The sequence below is a fragment of the Camelus bactrianus genome, chromosome 10 (genome assembly GCF_048773025.1).
Source record: "Camelus bactrianus isolate YW-2024 breed Bactrian camel chromosome 10, ASM4877302v1, whole genome shotgun sequence".
In the NCBI taxonomy this organism is placed as follows: domain Eukaryota; kingdom Metazoa; phylum Chordata; class Mammalia; order Artiodactyla; family Camelidae; genus Camelus; species Camelus bactrianus.
In genome coordinates, this window is record NC_133548.1 from 33,599,507 (window position 1) to 33,618,328 (window position 18,822).

Below are 18,822 nucleotides of genomic sequence, written 5' to 3' on the forward strand. Positions count from 1 at the left end.
GAGAGGTATTTTTGAACAGGGCTAGCCTACTCTAGTTACTTTAGGCAACAACCTGTCACATCAGTTCATGAGACTGGCTCTGCCCATCTACATAAAGCAGAAACAGTCATTTCAAATGCTTTTAGACTACTTTCCAGAGTCACAGGCCGCAAAAATTCTCCTTGCTCACAAAGTAACACTGAAGCCTCCCACATCTCCCAGTGGTCCCCTGGGTCTCCTTCTAGTCATCCCAGTTCATTTTATTACCTGTGTTGGTAAGGATTCTATCTGGCTTCATATAACAGAAAAACTCCCAAATAATAACTTACGTAAGAGATGCTTAATCCTCGCTCGGGTGAAAAAAAAAAGTCTTCAGTTGAATGGGCCAGATTTAATTTAGTGATACTACAAAGTCCACAGGAAGCCTGGCTTTTTCCAGATCTCTACTCCATCATCCCTAGAATACAGTTCTTGTCCTCATGGGTTCAATATGGCTACTTGTACTCCAGCCATTATATTCCAGACAGCAAACATGGAACAGAATGAAGAAAAGGAGAAGGGCATGCCATGTGCCACTTCCACTTAAACTTGGGCAGAACCTAGTCACATAGTCACCCCTTATGTATCTGTTAGCTATTGCTGCATGACAAACAACCACAAAATTTCAGTGGTATGCAACGCTAAGCACCTATTATCACATATCTGCAGGTGGGCTAGGATTCAGCTCATCCAGCCTCATCCAGGCACTTCTGCTTCAGGCTACAGTGGCTGGGCTGATTTCACTTCTCACAGCAGGTCTGTGTGTCAGTTGAATGACCCTGTCCCACGTGTCTTTCATCTTCCTTACACCAGTGGGCTAGCGAGGACATGTTCTTCTCATGACACAAAGAGGCACAAATGAGGACATGGAAACAGGCCAGGTCTCCTAAGGTCTAGACTTAAAGCTGGAGCACTGTCACTTCTGCTTACATGCTATTATAGTCAAGGGACAAGTAAATCTGCCTACAATAAGGAGAGAGTCTGGATGTGATTAGGGCTGGGGTGAAAAAGTGGAGCCAGTAGTCAGCCCACCATACCTGGCTGCAAGGAAACTGGGGGATACCATGCTTTGGCTGGGTGACAACAAACCTAGCTAAAGTCAGAAGTGTTACTGAAGGAGGCAAGAACAGCAGTTTGGAGAATTTCAGCCTCTACCACACTCCCTTAATTTGTACCAACTGCGCAAAATGCCAATCATGGTCTAGTGCAAGTTCAACACAATTCTTCCCCTCACCCCAAGACACAGCGTGTATAGAAGCACTCACAAGAAGGCAAGAAAAGAGACTGCACACCAAGACTGTCACAGGCCTATGCTTAGCAGTCCTCTCCACGTAGGAGCTGGTGGGGTAGAGGGAGTTTTTAAAGTATGGTCTTTCTCAAAGCTGTCAGCCAAGAAAGATTAAATTCATTAGAAGGCAACCTTAGAAGGTAGGGCCCAAAGCTCTCTCTGTACACCTCTCTGCAAAGCCAGCATGGGATGGAGAAGGCATAAGGTCTGGAGGTGAAGGGTACAAATGAGTATCCCTCATTATAAGCACCGAGCCCCTCAGCCTCCACCTCCTAAGGGAGAGAAGGCAGGAGGGAACAAGAAATGTGACAGAAATATGCAGGCTATCCTGAGACCCTCTGAGTCCTACCTCAAGGCCCCACCTGTCCCAGCACCTCCCCTGGACTCTGGGACTTTGCCGAAGTCCAGAAACTAACATGGCAGCACCTGGCAGGACAAGCGTCTCCAGGACCATGCTCCAGCCTCACTGCCGTGTCTGCCGCGATTGGCTGAGGTCATCTCCTGGCTGATTTCTCAAATTCTTAAATATACTGTGCTGGCCCCAGTCACATGAGTCAGAAAAGAATTGATCTGCTAAAGGACCCCTCTATTACTACACTTGTGACTTGGTGTCTGGGTGTTCACGTCTCACATTTTGAAGAAGCTGGTTTCTCGCACAATCAAACCAAAATTCTTGCCTCACCTCTCTCCCCACTTCGACCCATCCTTGACACTGCAACCAGGTCAATATTCTGAACGCGCAGATCTGGTTCTAACAGTACATATCCAGCCCTTATCTGGGTTGGTAAATTTTCACATACAAATTTTCATTTAACTCTCACAGCAACAGTGCATAATGGGTATAACTGTTTCAATTGTACAAACGAAGGAACTGAGGCTGCGCTGGTAAAACAAAGAGCTGGTGCTCGAACCCAGGACAGTGCTTTGCCTCTGGCATCAGAGCTGCCTCCTCTTGGAAGTCCTCTCCACTATTCAGTTACCTCCCATGGTGCCCTGCGGCCAGTCAGAGAGCCTCTGAACGCTTCATGTTGGCACTGAAGGCAATGACTGTCAAGTCCTAAACTACACTTTCAGCCGTAGTTCTCACTTCCCACAAGCATGGACGATCCTTTCCAATTTCACTTACCACTCTTTCTTGAGAGGGTCTGTCTGTCCTGCTCCTACACCATCACTTGCTTGCTCTCATCCATCTGGGAAGCTCACCTTAATACCTTCCTCATGGTCAAAATCCTCCCCAAGTCCCTGTCTCAGGAAGTCCTGCCTAATCCTTTCAGCCAGAAGGAATGTCTTCCTGTGCATCCCCACAGTGGTTTCTTGTCCTAAATCCTGTGGTGTCACGTGGTACTTTCCATTGTGTATTACAGCAACATGTGTACCTGTCTGAAAGCCCCCCTCACTCTGAGTAACCTGAAGGGAGAGACCAAGTCTTACTCAGGTTTTTCCTGCATGTTGTAACACAGAGCTCTGTTCCTTGTACAGAGCCAATACTCAGTATTTGCTCATTCGATTAAAAAATGCATTTACTGAGTATCTGCTATATGTCACAAACTGTTAGGTACTGGAAATATATTGATGTCTTAACATAATTAAGACATTGAGTAGAGTTTGAAAATAAATACGAGTGACTGGATCAGTAAATGATGAAAATGTGATTCTGTTTCAATGTGAATCCACACAGTACTCCAGGCATTCATTTCTCCTCCTCCTACAGGTGTCTGGAGAAGTTTCCTGAAAAGGAGGATGGGGCTGGGTTAAATGACTTACAGTATTAAAATCGGCATAAAATTCAGATTACACTAAATGAGATGAAAGCAGTGGCCCCAACCACACACTGTCTGTTTTATGAGTCGAATGTGTAAGTCAGAGAAATAAATCCAGTTTTTATAAAGTTGAGCTATTTTAAAGGCACTGGAGGAGTTTTCTATTGCCAAAGGCCCCTACAGTGAATCTTCAGACAGTGACTACGCAACACACTTGCATCTCTTTGTAAATCTAGTCCCTACAAAACAGACTGTCGTGGAGGAACCTGTGTATCAGAGATGCTGGAAGCAATGACCTTGGACTTCTGTGCAACCGTGAGATTCTGAATCTCTGGTTCCAGGAGAGGTGTCTGGGGAGATGGAGGAAGGAAATATGAACAAAAGCAGAAAATAATCAAAAGCAGCAAGAGTGAGCTCGGTAGGGTAGGAAAACAGCCGCAAAGTCCAGGGGAGGGATGGTTGCCAAACAACTGAAAACAGGATGGAAGACTGGACTCCGGAAGCCAAGGGAGGCGTAAGAGCAAACACCGTTACCTCCTTCGGGACGGACAGTTGTAGTCCCCTTCAACAGCCAGAGTAGACTGGTCCCGCCACGCATGTGTGAGCCCTAAGCTTCCCACAATTCATCCTCCACCCCACTTAGGAAAAGACTATTTAAAGGAGTGTAAAAACACAGTGGACCATTTCCAAGTGAAATCCCACATCTACTCTGAAAGACTCCAAAGAAACAAAGTTTCAGTTCAGAGTTGGGAGAGGGATACATGAAATAAACAGGGACACCAGTTAATTGTTGATAACAGTTGATAATTGTTGAAACTGAGTGATGTGGGCATGGGAGTTCATTATTCCCTCCTTTCCGCTTTTAGGTGTGCTTGAGAATTTTCCAAAAAAATAGTTGGAACACGACTGAGCAAAGGGATCTCAGAAACGAAATTAAAGATAAGGAGCCAGCACCAAATTCTGATCCCACGGAACGTACTTCTTCCAAGATGCAGCCTCACACTGAGTTTGGTATTTGCAGCTTGGCCCGCTGGCTGAACTGCCGTGTTGTGGACAAGCCCGAGTGAGTGTGTAGTAGTCTCATTACCGCAGGACAGACACCTGTGCTCTTGGCCTGTGGTTTCAGCATCCACTTGTGAGGTCATTTCTTTTCCCACTAAGGGTGGTCCAGCTGGTCCCTGTAGCCTGCCCACATGGCAGCTGAAGTTGGAGGTGGCACATGAGCATTTGTGTCCCTTGGAGGAGGACAGAGTCAAGCTTCTGGGTTAACGTGATCAGACAGGACTGCCCAGCTGCCAGGCTGTACACATGACACCAGTGCTCTGGGCCCATCTCTGAGCAGGGAACAGGGGGGCTCCATGCACTTCAAAGGAGAAGAATGATATTTATTGATTTGCTGGGGTGCTGGCTGAATACGGGTAGTCTTTCCGCTAAGCTCCAAGGTCCGTGAGCTCTGGGACTGTTTTATTTTTTATTCAGTGCTCCCTGGGGTCTAACTCAATGGATGAGCGACGTAAATGTTTGCAGAATTGAAATAAAGTGGAACTGAAGGCTGACAAAATGGTCATTAAAACACACCCAAGGATTTGACTTGCCCAGTCCCTCTGTTCAGATTCACTCAGATTCTTTCCCTCCCTCTCTCTCCTTCCCCAGGAGGGGTGATTAATAATTCAGCAAACAATAGTGTATTCTGATGGCTAAGAATATAACAATTTAATTGATATTTGTTTCTGCAGCAGCGCAATATCTCACGCTCCCAGGAGGGCAGTTCTGTTTCTGTTCCAGGTTTCTCCCAACAAAACAGATCAATCCTGGGGGTACCTAAAGGCCATTTGTTAATAAAGGATGTGGGTAATGGGTTTGTTAATAGACACAATTCTGTAGTCATCATGTTTTAAACATTGACATTTATTTAGGGTTCTGTGAACTCATACATCATTAGGATAAATTCTAATTTATGTCAGTATATAATAGGCAAATATATAATACCATAAATTGCATTTGTACACATAAATACAAAATTTGAGGTAGGGCCTCAAGAATAATGACTCCTTAAATGAATAATACACAGCATATAATATGCACTCTGTAAGATATATCTATGATGCATCATTTATAATGTAATATATTTTCTTCATGTACAGTTAATGAAAAAATATAAGGACCTGATTAGGGAGCATATCTTTATTCATAGGCGACAGTACCACATAAGATGCCTGCATTTAGGACATAAGCCAGGTACACAATTTAAGAACAAACCTATTCCATGATAGGTCCATATAAAGTGCAAAAAAAGACCCAAAAATGAGAGACAAAACAGTTCCTAGTCAGTTACTAAGTATCATCCTAACAATAAAATACACCTATAAGGCAAATGGTTACCTGAAGATGTATTTAATCCATGGCGGGCAAATCAAACCACTGCTGGCTCTTCAGAGGGGATGAACACCCAATCTGAGAACTTCCTCTTTGGCTGCAGGCTGTTCAGAGATGGCCCGAGCGGAGACCGCAATTCAATGTGACTTGGCCTTTCTGTCCAGTTGAAGCAAAATCCCAGAAAGAGAGGAAGCTTCACTTTTGCAAATCCTTGAGCCACTTTGAAGAGAAATGAGTATCCAGATTCGATCACCCAAACCTCTGCTCCCAGCCTGGAGGTTTTCTGCAGGGTACCCAGTGTGAAACAGAGGTAATGCTCATTCGCTGGCCTTGGCTTTTTTTCTCTGCAAGATAACCTACCACCCAGCATGCCCTCACGCAAGTCATCTGCCTCAAAGAAGCGTGTCACAGACCCAAATCTAAGTGCAGCAGCAGTGTGACTTCGCCTTCATGCTTACATTAAGCAACAGTTATTGTGCAAGTCTCTGGGAAGAGGACGATGACCAATGGCCAAAAGAACAACAAGGAAGGAAAAACAGCTTAATTTTAGGCATGGGAAAACCATGCTGACACGTGAAGGTTATCAGGAAGCATGGAGGCACATGTAGATAACAGAGTTAGAACTTAACTAAAGGAAAACTCAACTCCAATGCAACATTAGCAAAGACAACCCAAGTCTTTTCCATTTCAAGGCCATTGTGTTAAAGGTCCTTTTAAAGTGCCACCATGGAAATACACGCTGATTCCGTTTCTGACAGATTAAATACACTTTGGAAATTTCAAAGACATTGAGGTCATTGAGATTTTGCACTGACCACAGATTGCATGCAATAAATAAACATGAAACAAAAAGAGGAAAGAGACCAGACTGGACACATTTGTACATGACAAATACACAGCCTTAAAGAGATTAAAAGTTACTAATATGCAAGACAAATATTTGCATAAGAAGCCACAACACAACACCAATAGTTAAGACGATACACTTTTTTTCCTCCTTGAAGGATATTACAGGGTTATTATTTTTAACATATGGCTTTTTTTCTCTGAATGGGTTTCTGGCATTTGTTGGTATTAGGAAATAATCTCACAAGTGGAAAATACCCCACCGTTCTGCACAGTGAACCAATGAAAGTCTTTCCTCAATAATTGGTTTTCTGCCTCAGTTTGAAGGGGAACTCTCAAATGGCAGTTTATAACAATGCTGTTCATTTTATTTGTATTCGTTCATTTTTTTTTCCCTTCCAGTTGACTGTGCATTTTGATAGCATGGAAACATCCATCTGGTCATATGCATCTCAGCGTCCCGGCCGAGCCTACGGGAGGGGCGGCAGCATCAATTCGCGATGCCTGGAAACAGCATGGATACTGAACGCATCTCTGGCAGGGAAAGCCTCAAATGTTAAACAGGGCCATAGAAACAGGCAAAACTGCATTTCCACAGTCACCGTGTCAGGTAAGTTCAGAACCTTCCACATTTAAACTGTACATAAAACTTAAAAATTGTAGGAAAAGGCGAGGGGGGGTGGCGGGAACCCAGCTGCTCAGGAAACAGCTACTAGGTCTTAACTAAACAAATCATAATGAACACAAATGTTGCTGCCCCCAAATGCAAAATACACCAGCTAGTGAGGATCTCCCCATTCTCACAATTAACTTGCAGCCCGTACAAAAAAGATCTGGCAGCAAACGTGAGTTCCCCACCACCACCACTTCTCTTAATTACAACAGCAATAATTAACAAAATTGGGTTGGCGTCCAGCATCAGAGTCGAGTTTTAGCCAAGAGGCGGGAGAGGAAAGCCAAAAACCACCGGTCCTGACACAAACATCCCAGTCCTGTGGGAGATGGCTAATTGATTTCAGCTTTTTCTCCAACCTTCAGATTGGAAAGGCTGCAGATTGTTTCCAAGTCTAAGTGAGTCCTCCCTCCCTCTCCCACCCTACCAGGATATCAACTGGAGAGGCTAATTCTGGGTACCACTCTGCCAAGTCTGCGATAGCAATGGGGGCTTCTCTTCCATGTGACTTTCTTGGGGAGACCAGTGCTAATGGCCAGCAGGTCACTATGGGAAACATGGGGCAGGGGAGGCCACAGCTCAGCTGCCTGAAGCTAAGTCCAGGGGAGGCTCAGGGTTTAGTCCCTGTGACAGATTCTAGAAAGTTCTAGCTGTGGGAGGGAAGCAGAAAAAGGGAATGAGGCGGAGGGAAGAACAGACATGCTCTACAGACAACAAAGATGAAAACCTCAAGTTCAAAACCAATTTTTAGTTTCTCTTCTAAAAGTTTCCCCAGGCTACTCTTGAAAACCGGAAGTTCACACCGGTGTCGGCAAATGGTAATGAGATTTGCCCCAAAAAAGGGAGAACTTGGGAAAACGAGTTAGGGTTTGTTTGTTTTTTTTTTTCCCTTAACAAATGAAGTCATTTTTTTTTTAAGTGTTACTTTAAGTCTGCTGTTGGGTTTCATTACTGTTGCACAGGATGAAAATGTCACGACAATATACAAGATTTGAACTGAAAACTTGGCCTGAGACCCTGTCATACGAAGACAAACAAACAAGAAAATGATTGAAATGGTCTCCCCTAAGGAAACAATTTTAGGTTTAGATATTATTACTGTAAGGGGGAAAAAAAACCCGACTACACTATTCTACTCATCATTTCTACAGTGATTCATAAGATATTTATAAGGACAGAAAACACCACTACCAGGACACATGACATGAACACATTGTATCACATTGTAAACATCTCACATATGCATGTTCAGGGTACAAGAAGATAATAAAGGTTACGGCTTCGCCAATCTCTGCAGACATACGATTCGCTCTCATTCGCGTGCGGTTATGAGTATTGTGAATTGGGAACTCTTAAAATTGAATTAGCTAAATGTAGTCTTAAAAGCTATAGCTTTAATTAGCTCACTTGCCTACTTACCTAACCTGTGTTTATCAGAAACATCTGTACATACAGTGACCTAAAATGTACTACCAGCACAGTATCAGTGGGAATATTATGGTTGCTTTCTCTGAAACTCTTCATTTCTTTGATTCTATGGCCACAATTGGCATTTACCGCGAATGAAAAAGTTGCGAGTAAAAACTGAGAAGTTATCTGTCTTTTAAGAGTTTGTGTCTTGTATGTATATAATATATAGACAGAACCAGGGGAAGTGTTGTTTCCCCAGAGGTTGAAAGACAAGGTATCCACAGCTCACAGAAAGACACTTAGAAGAAACAGGGGGTAATGACATCATTGAACCACGGCGCTAGATGTCACGGAGAAACGAGGACGGCGCTCCGCGATGAACGTACGACATCAGGCACAAGTAATATGATGGCTTCTTGTGCAGAGCTGGAGGAAATGGCCAAAAGAATTCACAAACAGGTTGTCCAAAAAAAAAAAAAAAAGACAACTGAGGGAAGAGAACTGATTCTTGATTGACTGAGATTTGCAGTTCGCAGAGCAAACAACGAGACCGCCGGTCCAAATGGAGGAAACAGAGCTCCAACCATGAGTGGAATTGTGAACTTCACCACCCCGGGGGGGTCTAAATCCACCGGCCTCCTCGTCTTACTCTAAACATTTTCTGACCACTGCTGACCCTCCTGTCCTGAACTTTGTGTCTGAATGAAACCACCACATTGCTTAGATGAGTCCAAACGACCACTCCTCTTCTCCTGCCATTGTGTGTAAGCCTGACAGGCACTGCCAGTGACAACCAGTGTGGCTGCTTCTCCACTGGCCAACTCACACACGCAGACCTACTTGTGACTTCACTGGAACACACACACCTAGTCAGCCCACGCCTGCGGGGTGAACCCCACCAGAAACTGACAGCATGGACGCAGGCAAACCGCACTTCAACTGCTCCATCTAGCCCTTCACTACAGCGTGCGACTTATGTCCTACTTTTCTGCGAAACCACTCATGCATGGGTAAGAGCCAAGATGTGGGCAGAAAGAAGAAGAAAAAGGGGAAGAAAGCTGGGGAAAACATAGGGGAAGGCAGAGAGGAGAAACAGGACCATGCCCTCGGACTAGCACTGGGTGCCCAGTTCCAAATCCTTCACTGGCAGTTTGAGTCCCAGGGAAGAGGTCCCCAGGGGGTCGATCATGTTCTTGTAGCGCTCCCCGCGGTGCTGAGCTAAGAAGGGGCCCCAGTCCGGCTGCGGCGAGCACACCAACTTCAGCCTCTGCAAAGAAGCCAAAGACACACAGGGTCACGGAAATAACAAACCCCCTTCCCTGAGACACCACCCACCCATCCCCAAACTGTGTGCAACCACGTGTGCCAGAACACCCCCTTGAATCAAGAGGTTCCCCCACCACGAGAAGCAGGAAGATCAGCTCCATTAATTAACCGGAGTTAATTAACCAAGAATGCATTAAAAAGGAGACTTAGTTTGGTTCACTTGAAATCATTTACGTCACCCTGCAAGCAATATTACAATTGCTCAGGGTTAGCCTTGCACAAGATTAATAGAGGATAAAGGACTCGGATTCTAATTATACATTTTCCCCCTCTGAATGAAGAGGAACCCCTAGCAGCTCTCTCCATGGCCACATACCGTGTCTGCAAAGGACATGTACTCAAATACTTTTGTTCTGTCCTCTCCTCAGTGGGTTGTTACATCAAACTAATTGGATTTTGTTTAGCATATTTCCCAAAAGTATATAAACAGCCGAAAAAAGAAAAAAAAAACCTCAACCCCAAAGGTACACTGCCAAGGGAGAGCAAAGAATTTAATTATCTGTTGACAAAAATACATGCTTCTGATTTGGTTCAGAAGCGTGGGTTCTTGCAGGCGACCGAAAAAGCATGGGAATGTCCCTAATCCTTCAACTGAACTTTTCACAGAAAAACATAATTTGACTGGAGCCTTTTCTAGAAAGAGGAAAGAAAACAGATTTCTGACTACATAAGAGGGAACAATTATGTGTTTATTACCTATTAAAGTGAAGCTGCTTCTTATAGCTGTTAGTTTAATCTCCCCTTAATCATCAGTTTGCAACCTTTGTGTCCCAAATCAACCATAATAAATTCATACAGCCAACTCATCAGTTTAGAGAATTTCAGCCTCAGACAAAAGCAGCAGAGGCTTCTGTTCAGAGGGAAAGAGATTTCTGGGTCAGCGGCGGTGGGGGAAGGTTCACCTGGCGATCCAGCAAGCCATCCCTGGGGGTGAGGGGGCCGCGTTAATTTACCTTAAGGTGATAATGGACGGAACTTCCTGAGGATAAAAACTGGAACACTGCAGTGGTAAGAAGCCTCCTGCATCTCCCTTTGCTGACTCTGTCTCCATCTTTAGTCCAACGAAAACAAAGGCTACCTCCCCCCGCAGCACGTGGACATTCATTTTACGCATTTATTCACGTGTCTCATTCCCACCTCGCTTCTCCCCTCGCGAGCTTGCACGGGACCTCTCTTTCTCAATCTGGCTGACCACGCGAAAAAACCCATCCAGCCGTTCTTCACTACCCTCGACCAGCAGGGTCTCTTCATCTTGGTCTAGCCCCATGCCTCTCGGGCTTGAGTGTGTATCAGAACCACCTGGGGAGCTTGTTCAACCACAGACACCTGAGTCCCACTTCCCCAAGATTCTGATTCCGTGGAGCTGAGCTGGAGCCTGATTGCCTGCATTTCCAACGAGCTCCCAGGTGGTGCTGATGCTGCTGATCTCGGGGCCAGACCCTGAGTAGCACGGGTCTGGTCCAAAACACCAGACCGCTGGACCTCCAGGACAAGGCACTGACCTCCTCCTGGTACGACTGAGCCCGTGATTCTCACGAACACCAAAAGCCTGACTACACTTCACTGGTGGCTCGACAAATGGCAGTCCCCTTCCCATCCACTCTGGAGTTGGGGGGGTGTTGTTGTTGTTGTTGTTGTTGTTGTTGTTGTTGTTGTTGTTGCATTAAAAATGGGAAATGGGTCCAGCCAGGGACTAACTGACAAAGACAAGTGTCACCTTATACCAGCCATACTCTGGACCTTTCATGACATTCTACAGGGATGGTGACATTTTAATCAGCTTGGACCACTGTTCAGCTGTCCCTAATACACATTACAGGAAGGGGTAGTGATTTTAACTTTAATGGTAACAGATGTTTGGGGGAAGGAGGCTTAAAGGAGGAACCTGATGCGTGGTTAAAAACCAAACACTAGGATTTCAACTCTGGATGAGGGGAGAGGAGGAGGAAGTGCCAGGAGACAGGAGACACGCGGATCATTTATTCCCCAGAGCCATCAGTGTGCTGAGGAATAGCATAATAACAGCGCAGCCTGTGGATTGGCTGAGCTCCTCCATTAGAGAAATAATACATAATAAAAATGAGTTTAATAGAAACGGTAGCAACTGGAACCCCTTAATCACCAAGTCTCCCTCTAGAATAAGTTCACCAAATCTTTCATTTTTTAACGCCCAGAGCACTCAGAGGTTCTCCCTTGGGAGGGGATGGCAGGAGTAAGAGCTGATACAATTACCTCAATAAATCTGCCAGGAGCCAGATGCATTTTGATCACAAACATAATTGGGATCCAGATAACGGAACAGGCGAGCATCAGCCACCCCAGCACCATGGACCAGTTGGGATAGCGGTAAGAGCCGTAGGTCATGGGCTCCCACTGGTAAAAGCTGAAGCAAAGGATAAACTGGTAAGAAAAGAGAAACACACTGTTAGGGCGGGGACGTGGACTCTTCGTTCGAAACCCCTGCAAGGAGTTGCACGCTTTCGTATCTACTGTCTCATTTCACACCCATAACGACTGTGAAAGGGAGCTATCATCAGTACGTTTTCCAAATGAGGAAACTGACACTTCGCTGCTGATGCTGCACTTGCCGTCCCATAAAAGCTGAGTAATGCAGGTGTGTGCCTACACACACGGACAGGCAGAGAGGACGAAGTCAAAGGATACACAACTAGGTGGCTGGCGGGTGGCAGGGGGAGAGGGGATGGTGGGTGTTTTCAAGGGGTGGTCGCTACTTTCTATGACGGAGAATCAAGCTTTTGTTACAAGGGGGAAAAATCCACTTGGTTAATGTCAAAAAATCACTTGAATCTCCTGTGCTTTCACCTTGAATGGGGAATGGCCCATCCCCAGGTGCTCCTCTAGAGCTGGCTGAGTGAGACCGCCGAGGTCCCCAAACAGGGGCTGAGCAGGAAGCTTGGTCCTATAATAAGCCATGGGACAAAGACAGTAGAGACACAGCCCCCTCTGTCTCTGCTGTAAAACAGATATTTTTCACCCCAGGTGTGCAACACAGGGGTTTTCTGGGAACCACAGTCTGCTATTTACTCAGGAGCCTCCCCCTTCACTTTTAAGAGAGGTCATGTTTATTCCTGCCCGTTACCTCCCATCAGCACACACTGAGGGCAAGAGTGATGAGAACCCTCTGAAGGCTTGCTTAGTGCAGCTGAAGGGAACGCTCAACAAGGGAACAGATACGTCGAAAAGAGAGGCACCAAAAAAAGACAGAAGGGGGGTTCTGAGTGCTCTCACCAACCCTCTGTGGGGGGAGGGCACTGCCCTCGGAAGATTGAGCTCCTCCCGGTTTTCACCTGGCCTCAGCCTAGACAACGAGCCATGTAAGCATAAGTCCTCTCCTCCTCACCTCTCTTCACTTCACTTAGAATGACGATCTCCAGGTCCATCCATGTTGCTGCAAATGGCATTATTTTATTCTGTTTTCTGACTGAGTAGTATGCCATTTTATTTTTTTGGGGCAGGCAAAAAAAATTCTCTTTAATGTAAAGATTCACTATTAGTAAGAATGAGCATCTTTTCCTGTTTACTGCCCATTATATCTTTCTAAAAAATTTTTATTGAAGTATAGTTGATTTACAGTGTTGTGGTAGTTTCAGGTGTACAGCAAAGTGATTCAGTGATACATATGCATATATATATATATTCTTTTTCAGATTCTTTTCATTATAGGTTATTACAAGATATTGAATATAATACTTCCCTGTGCTGTACAGCAGGTCCCTGTCGTTTATTTTATATATAGTGGTGTGGATCTGTTAATCCCAAACTCCTAAATTATCCCTCCCCCTCCCCAGCTCATTCTATCTTAAGCAGTAAAAGAACATCTTAAAAATTACTGGAGGGGATTATGTCAGGAGAGATGATATATGGAGGTATTTTAGGGAAGAGTGAAGCACTAGACCAATGGAAGGCATCTAGATTATTGCTGCAAAGCCAGGCCACGGGGGCAAGTGATTATTTCAGTGCAACAATAATTCAATCCATCGATTCGAAGCAACATGGGCCTGAAGACAACTGTTGAAGAAACTGCTCCGATAAGAGATATCTACTCTAGGCCTCCTTTTAAACATTTGCCCCTGGAGTTGTAAGCTTTATTAACCAGTCAATCGGAAGTATGGCCTAATGTAATTATGGTAAGCGGCTCCATTTCGTTGACTATATAAATAGCAATACATCTGCTTATGTGTGCACATAATTCAGTAACGTGATCTGACTATGTAGATGATAATTGCATGGAGAGTATTTATAGCTCTGTAAATCTAGGAAGGCACATATAAAAATGATCAACTTTATCTCAGGGGTTTTGAAGTAATTTCAACTCCTAATCTCGACTCATTCCAGCGCATGACAGATAGCCATGCCACAGAAGGGCAAATGGCAAAACCTAAGTGTTAGCCTTGCTCCTTTGACGCCCAGTTCCAGTCACACAAGTATCACATAGATTTATCCATGCAAACTGGTTCTTGCCACCAGTTTCCCTCTGCCAAGTCAGCTTTGATAAAACCCCGCCCTCAGTTGGGCATGGCCACGAGGGAGGTTATTTCAGCCACCCGGCCAGGGCCACCTGATCTTTTGCTAACGGCAGCAGAAGAAGGTCCTGGCTTGATGACGATGATGGAATTGACCACTTCTTCTTGTCCCTAACTGCCAAACACAGAAGCAGAATTCGGTGGAAGAGATTGTCTGGGTCTTCTCTGCAGGTTTCTGATGTGAGTTTTATAATGGAAATCAAGTAAAGCCCAGCACAGTTGAGGAACTTTCTCCAAAAAATACAGCAAGTCCCTTTTCCCTGACATTTTGGTCCTAAAGAAGATTAGGATTATTTTAATCCAAAATTGGCCAAACTCCACTTGGAGATGAAAGCACTAGATTTTAAGAAATTTATTAGAAGCCTAGATAGCCTTGGATTCCCTTCTTATTCTGCCCCCTGCACATTCCGTGGCCTTGGCCAGGCTCCTGAGCCTCTCCAGGCCTCAGTGCATGCACCTGTGAAATGGGGAAAGACTCACCCACCAGGCTGGGTGGTCAGGGGCTTGAGAGACAGTGTTCATAAAGTGCCTGCCTGATACTCGATCTCCACGAGTCGTCATGCTGATTATTACTACGGGATATGTTTCCAAAGAATACAATTCCCTGAAGCTTAATGTCTCCCAAGACAGGAGGAAAAGTTAGGATCTGGGGCAGATTCTAACTTTGAATTCACCCAAGAAGCTGAGCGGGTGTAGAGAAAGGAGAACCTTTCTCTGTTGGTGGGAATATATTTTGGTGCAGCCATTATGGAAAACACACTATGGAGATTCTTCAAAAATCTAAAAACAGACTTATCATATGATCCAGCAATCCCAGTCCTGGGCATATATCTGGAGAAAACTTATTCAAAAAGACACATGCACCCAATGTTCATAGCAGCACTATTTACAATAGCCAAGACATGGAAACAGCCTAAATGTCCATCGACAGATGACTGGATAAAGAAGTTGTGGCATATTTATACAATGGAATACTACTCAGCCATAAAAAATAATAAAATAATGCCATTTGCAGCAACATGGATGAACCTGGGGATCACTTAGTCTTTCTAAGTGAAGTAAGCCAGGAAGAGAAAGAAAAATACCATATGACATCACTTATTTGTGGAATCTAAGAAAAAAAGCACACAAATGAACTTATTTACAAAACAGAAACAGACTCACAGACATATGAAACAAACTTATAGTTACCAGTGGGGAAAGGGGGTAGGAAGGGATAAATTAGGAGTTTGAGATTTGCAGATACTAACTGCTATATATAATACATACATACATACATATATATATAAACAAGTTTTTTCTGTATAGCACAGGGAGCTATTGAATATCTGTAGTAACCTATAATAAAAAAGAATATGGAAACAAATATATGTACATACATGCATGACTAAAACGTAATGCTGTACACCAGAAATTGATATAACATTGTAAACTGACTATACTTCAGTTTTAAAAAAGAATAAATCATGTGTAGAACTGGGGGGCAAGGTGATACTCGGCAGAGGTGGGGAACAGCAGAGGCAGAGGAGTCTCCCAACAGTTAGGTAAATCCCCATTCTTCACATATTTCAGTCCTGAAATCAAGAGACTACAAGATCTTTAATCCTTTACAACTCTCATGGCTCAAACCTGGTAGGACTTTTCAGACCAATTACAGCCACCAACATGTGAGCACAGCTGTGGGCCTCTCCATGATGGCTTGTGTCTGCACAGAGGGAGGCAAACGCTGAATGCTTTTTCTGTCTAAACGTCTGTCTTTTCAGAAAGAAATTGAGGTGTTTTGATTAAAACTCACTCTGGGGCAGTTTTGTTTTGTTTTTTTTAAAAAGGGAAAATATATGTTTTCTTTGCAGTTTTACTATCTTATTTTCCTTTAAAGAGGCTGGTACAATGTTGTAAAATAAGGGTCTTAATCTGGTTTCTACTGCCACTTGCTGGGCAAAGCAGGAACTACAGCCAGCTTCCTGCAGCCTTACCCAGAGGATGCTTGCAAGCCAGGGGAGGAGGAGAGGGAAAGGCAAGGTCTCTGTCAACTACCGTGCTTGGGAAGGGGATGTAGGCAAAGCCAGCAGCTAAGGCATAATAAAGGAGGTGACAGGATATGCATACAAGTCCCTACACAGATTTACTGACACAGAAAGGGCTCTGATCTTTAAGAAGATGAATGTCAAATGATCTCAAAATGTCATCATCATACTTGAGGATGATAAGATAGTCCTCAAAAGCAATAAAAGATGAACAATAAAAGTCTAATTTCTGCTGTACACAATCATCGTAGAGCAGCTGTACTGAGTAGCATTTAAGAGCCAGAGTTCTGGAGCCAGCCTGCCTGGGTTCAAACCCAAACTGTATTAGTGGTACAGTCCCAGGCAAGCCACATAACCTGGGCATCAGGTTTCCCATGGGTGACGTGGAGATGACCATAATGCCAACCCCACAGAGCCGCTGTTGGGGACAGATGAGGGGATACATAAAAAGCACTTTGGACAGAGCCTGGGCCTTGTTGGCACGCAGGGATGTGACGGCTATCGGCGGTCAGGACATGAGGCAGATGGATATCATGGGAAATGTCCCACAGGGGTGCTTCAAACTGTGCCTGAGTCCTAGCTCTGCACCCGATCGGGAAGCACCTTTAGGGAAGTCGCTGCACCCCTTTGAACCAGCTCCCTCAGCTGAGGGACAAGAATAATAACCATCCTACCAGCTCCCTGGGCTCATCTATATGTGGGTACACGCCTTGTTCAACACGAAGCATCACCTACGCGTGCAAGGTGCTACCCGCCGATACAGCATGCTGTCCTTACAGTTAGAATGGTTGGAGTTACAAACGCCCAGCAGACTTTCCAGAAAATGTTTGGCTGGAATCCAATCATCATCTCTATGTCTTCACAGAATCTTTGCAAGCCTGCCAAGAGACAAACGGAGAGTGAGCATGAGGTACGGAGGCGGGGGGGGGTGGGGGGGGACGGCACAAGAGCCCCTCAATCGAGTGCCACCGGATAGGGATGGCCCCCACCTGCTGTCAACACGACCCCTATCATGCAAGAACCCATCAGACAAATGACTCACTGCCGGGAAGATGAAGGCAAACAGAATATTTAAGTAGATATTAAATACTCTCTGCAGTGAGGGCCAATGTGAGATGACACCCCACAGTGACATCTAAAACGCTCAGTTCCAGGCTAGCTGGGGTGACTCAACACTGCCCCCGGCCTGGTGTATTCACCCGTGCAGCTGTTTTTGAAGGTGGGCTCATGGGTTTAGCATCGGGCAACACTAATGAAGATCATGACCAATAAACACAGTGTATCGAGAAAAAGCCTTGGGATTCAGAGGGAGACGCACTGCACGTTGTGTTTTGTCCCCTCGCCCTCCCAAGGCTACTCTTCCATGAGTCAGTTCATCTCTGCTCCATGTAAGTGACAAGGGCAGGGAAAAACCAAGGAGAATTCCAAGTGGTCACCATCATACTTACTGTTCCAGACTCAGAAAACAGATTTCAGTGCCCAGAAACTGACCCAGTGTCTCCCCACTTTCCTAGGAGCACACAGGGCATATTGTAAATACTTAATAAACACCTGTTGATATGCTCACAGGGAGTTACCTGTGTGAGTTATTAATGGACTGAAGCCTCTTGTTCCTAATGTTTGCTGAACCCCAGCAAATGGAGCTGGGGGACTTACACCCTGAATGAGAGGTGGACAGTGACAATTCAGCCAAGAACGTATGTGAAAATGGAGCTCAGGGATGGAGATCAGAGAGGAACAAAACTAAGCTTATTTGTGGGGCAGTGGGGGGACTATTGGTGCATTTTGTTTTGTTTTCTTTTGTACAAAAAAAAAAAACACACACACACACCCTTTGAGAGTTCAGCACACAGGATGGGCAACAAGAACTGAAGAATGACATATTCCATCCCATAAAATCATCGCCTGGTGTGACTCTAACTTCCCTCTCAAGGATGTGGAGAAAGACACTATGGGATGTGAAACAAGTAAGTGATCAAAGTGGAAGAAAACAGATCAAGACAATTTAGCACACTGTGATTTGGGGGAAATGCACAGTGCAGAACCAAGCAGAGAACGGGCAGGAGGTCTCCGTGGTAGCAATTCAACTGCATCATCCCCCCAACCAGAAAGTCCCAGGAAAATGCACTGGCTCCCAGCGAAATGCACATCACTTTTTCTAAGTGACTCTATCAGGTAAAAGTCTGCAAGGGATTGCTCCTACACCAAACAGGAGGAGTTCCACTTTTCTAGCTACCTCGAACCCGGATACTGGCCTTTGAGGAGTGCTGACTTGAGAACTTGAACCAGCTCTTTCAATCTAAAGATAAAACTTGAAAACTGTACCCACCGTATTTTAAATGTTTGAGTGGCAACCTCGAGAATCTAGACTCTAGAGATGATCAGTGCCGAGGAGAAAACATGCGTCTCTGCAGTTCACCTGCTTATTTTCCAAATTCAGCAGCCAGGACGGGAGGGTATCTGCCAGGTTCATTTCATTCTTCACAGGTTCATGTTCAACTGCCTTAAACTGATCTTGCATTTGTTTGGGGCCTCTTCATCACTATAAAGAATG

General features: G+C 44.9%; 1 protein-coding gene across 1 annotated transcript in view; it reads right to left on the reverse strand.

Moving 5' to 3' along the window:
- Positions 1-4,978: 4,978 nt before the first annotated feature.
- The window catches only part of SLC6A5 (solute carrier family 6 member 5), a 55,670-nt gene continuing 41,826 nt past the window's right edge, over positions 4,979-18,822 (reverse strand). Inside the window, exons 16-18 of the mRNA XM_074373076.1 lie at positions 17,046-17,146; positions 11,930-12,097; positions 4,979-9,638 (exon numbers count right to left, since the gene is read on the reverse strand). Of these exons, the coding sequence (XP_074229177.1) occupies positions 9,483-9,638; positions 11,930-12,097; positions 17,046-17,146 (425 nt within the window). The 3' untranslated portion in view covers positions 4,979-9,482. The remainder of the gene's footprint in view (positions 9,639-11,929; positions 12,098-17,045; positions 17,147-18,822) is intronic.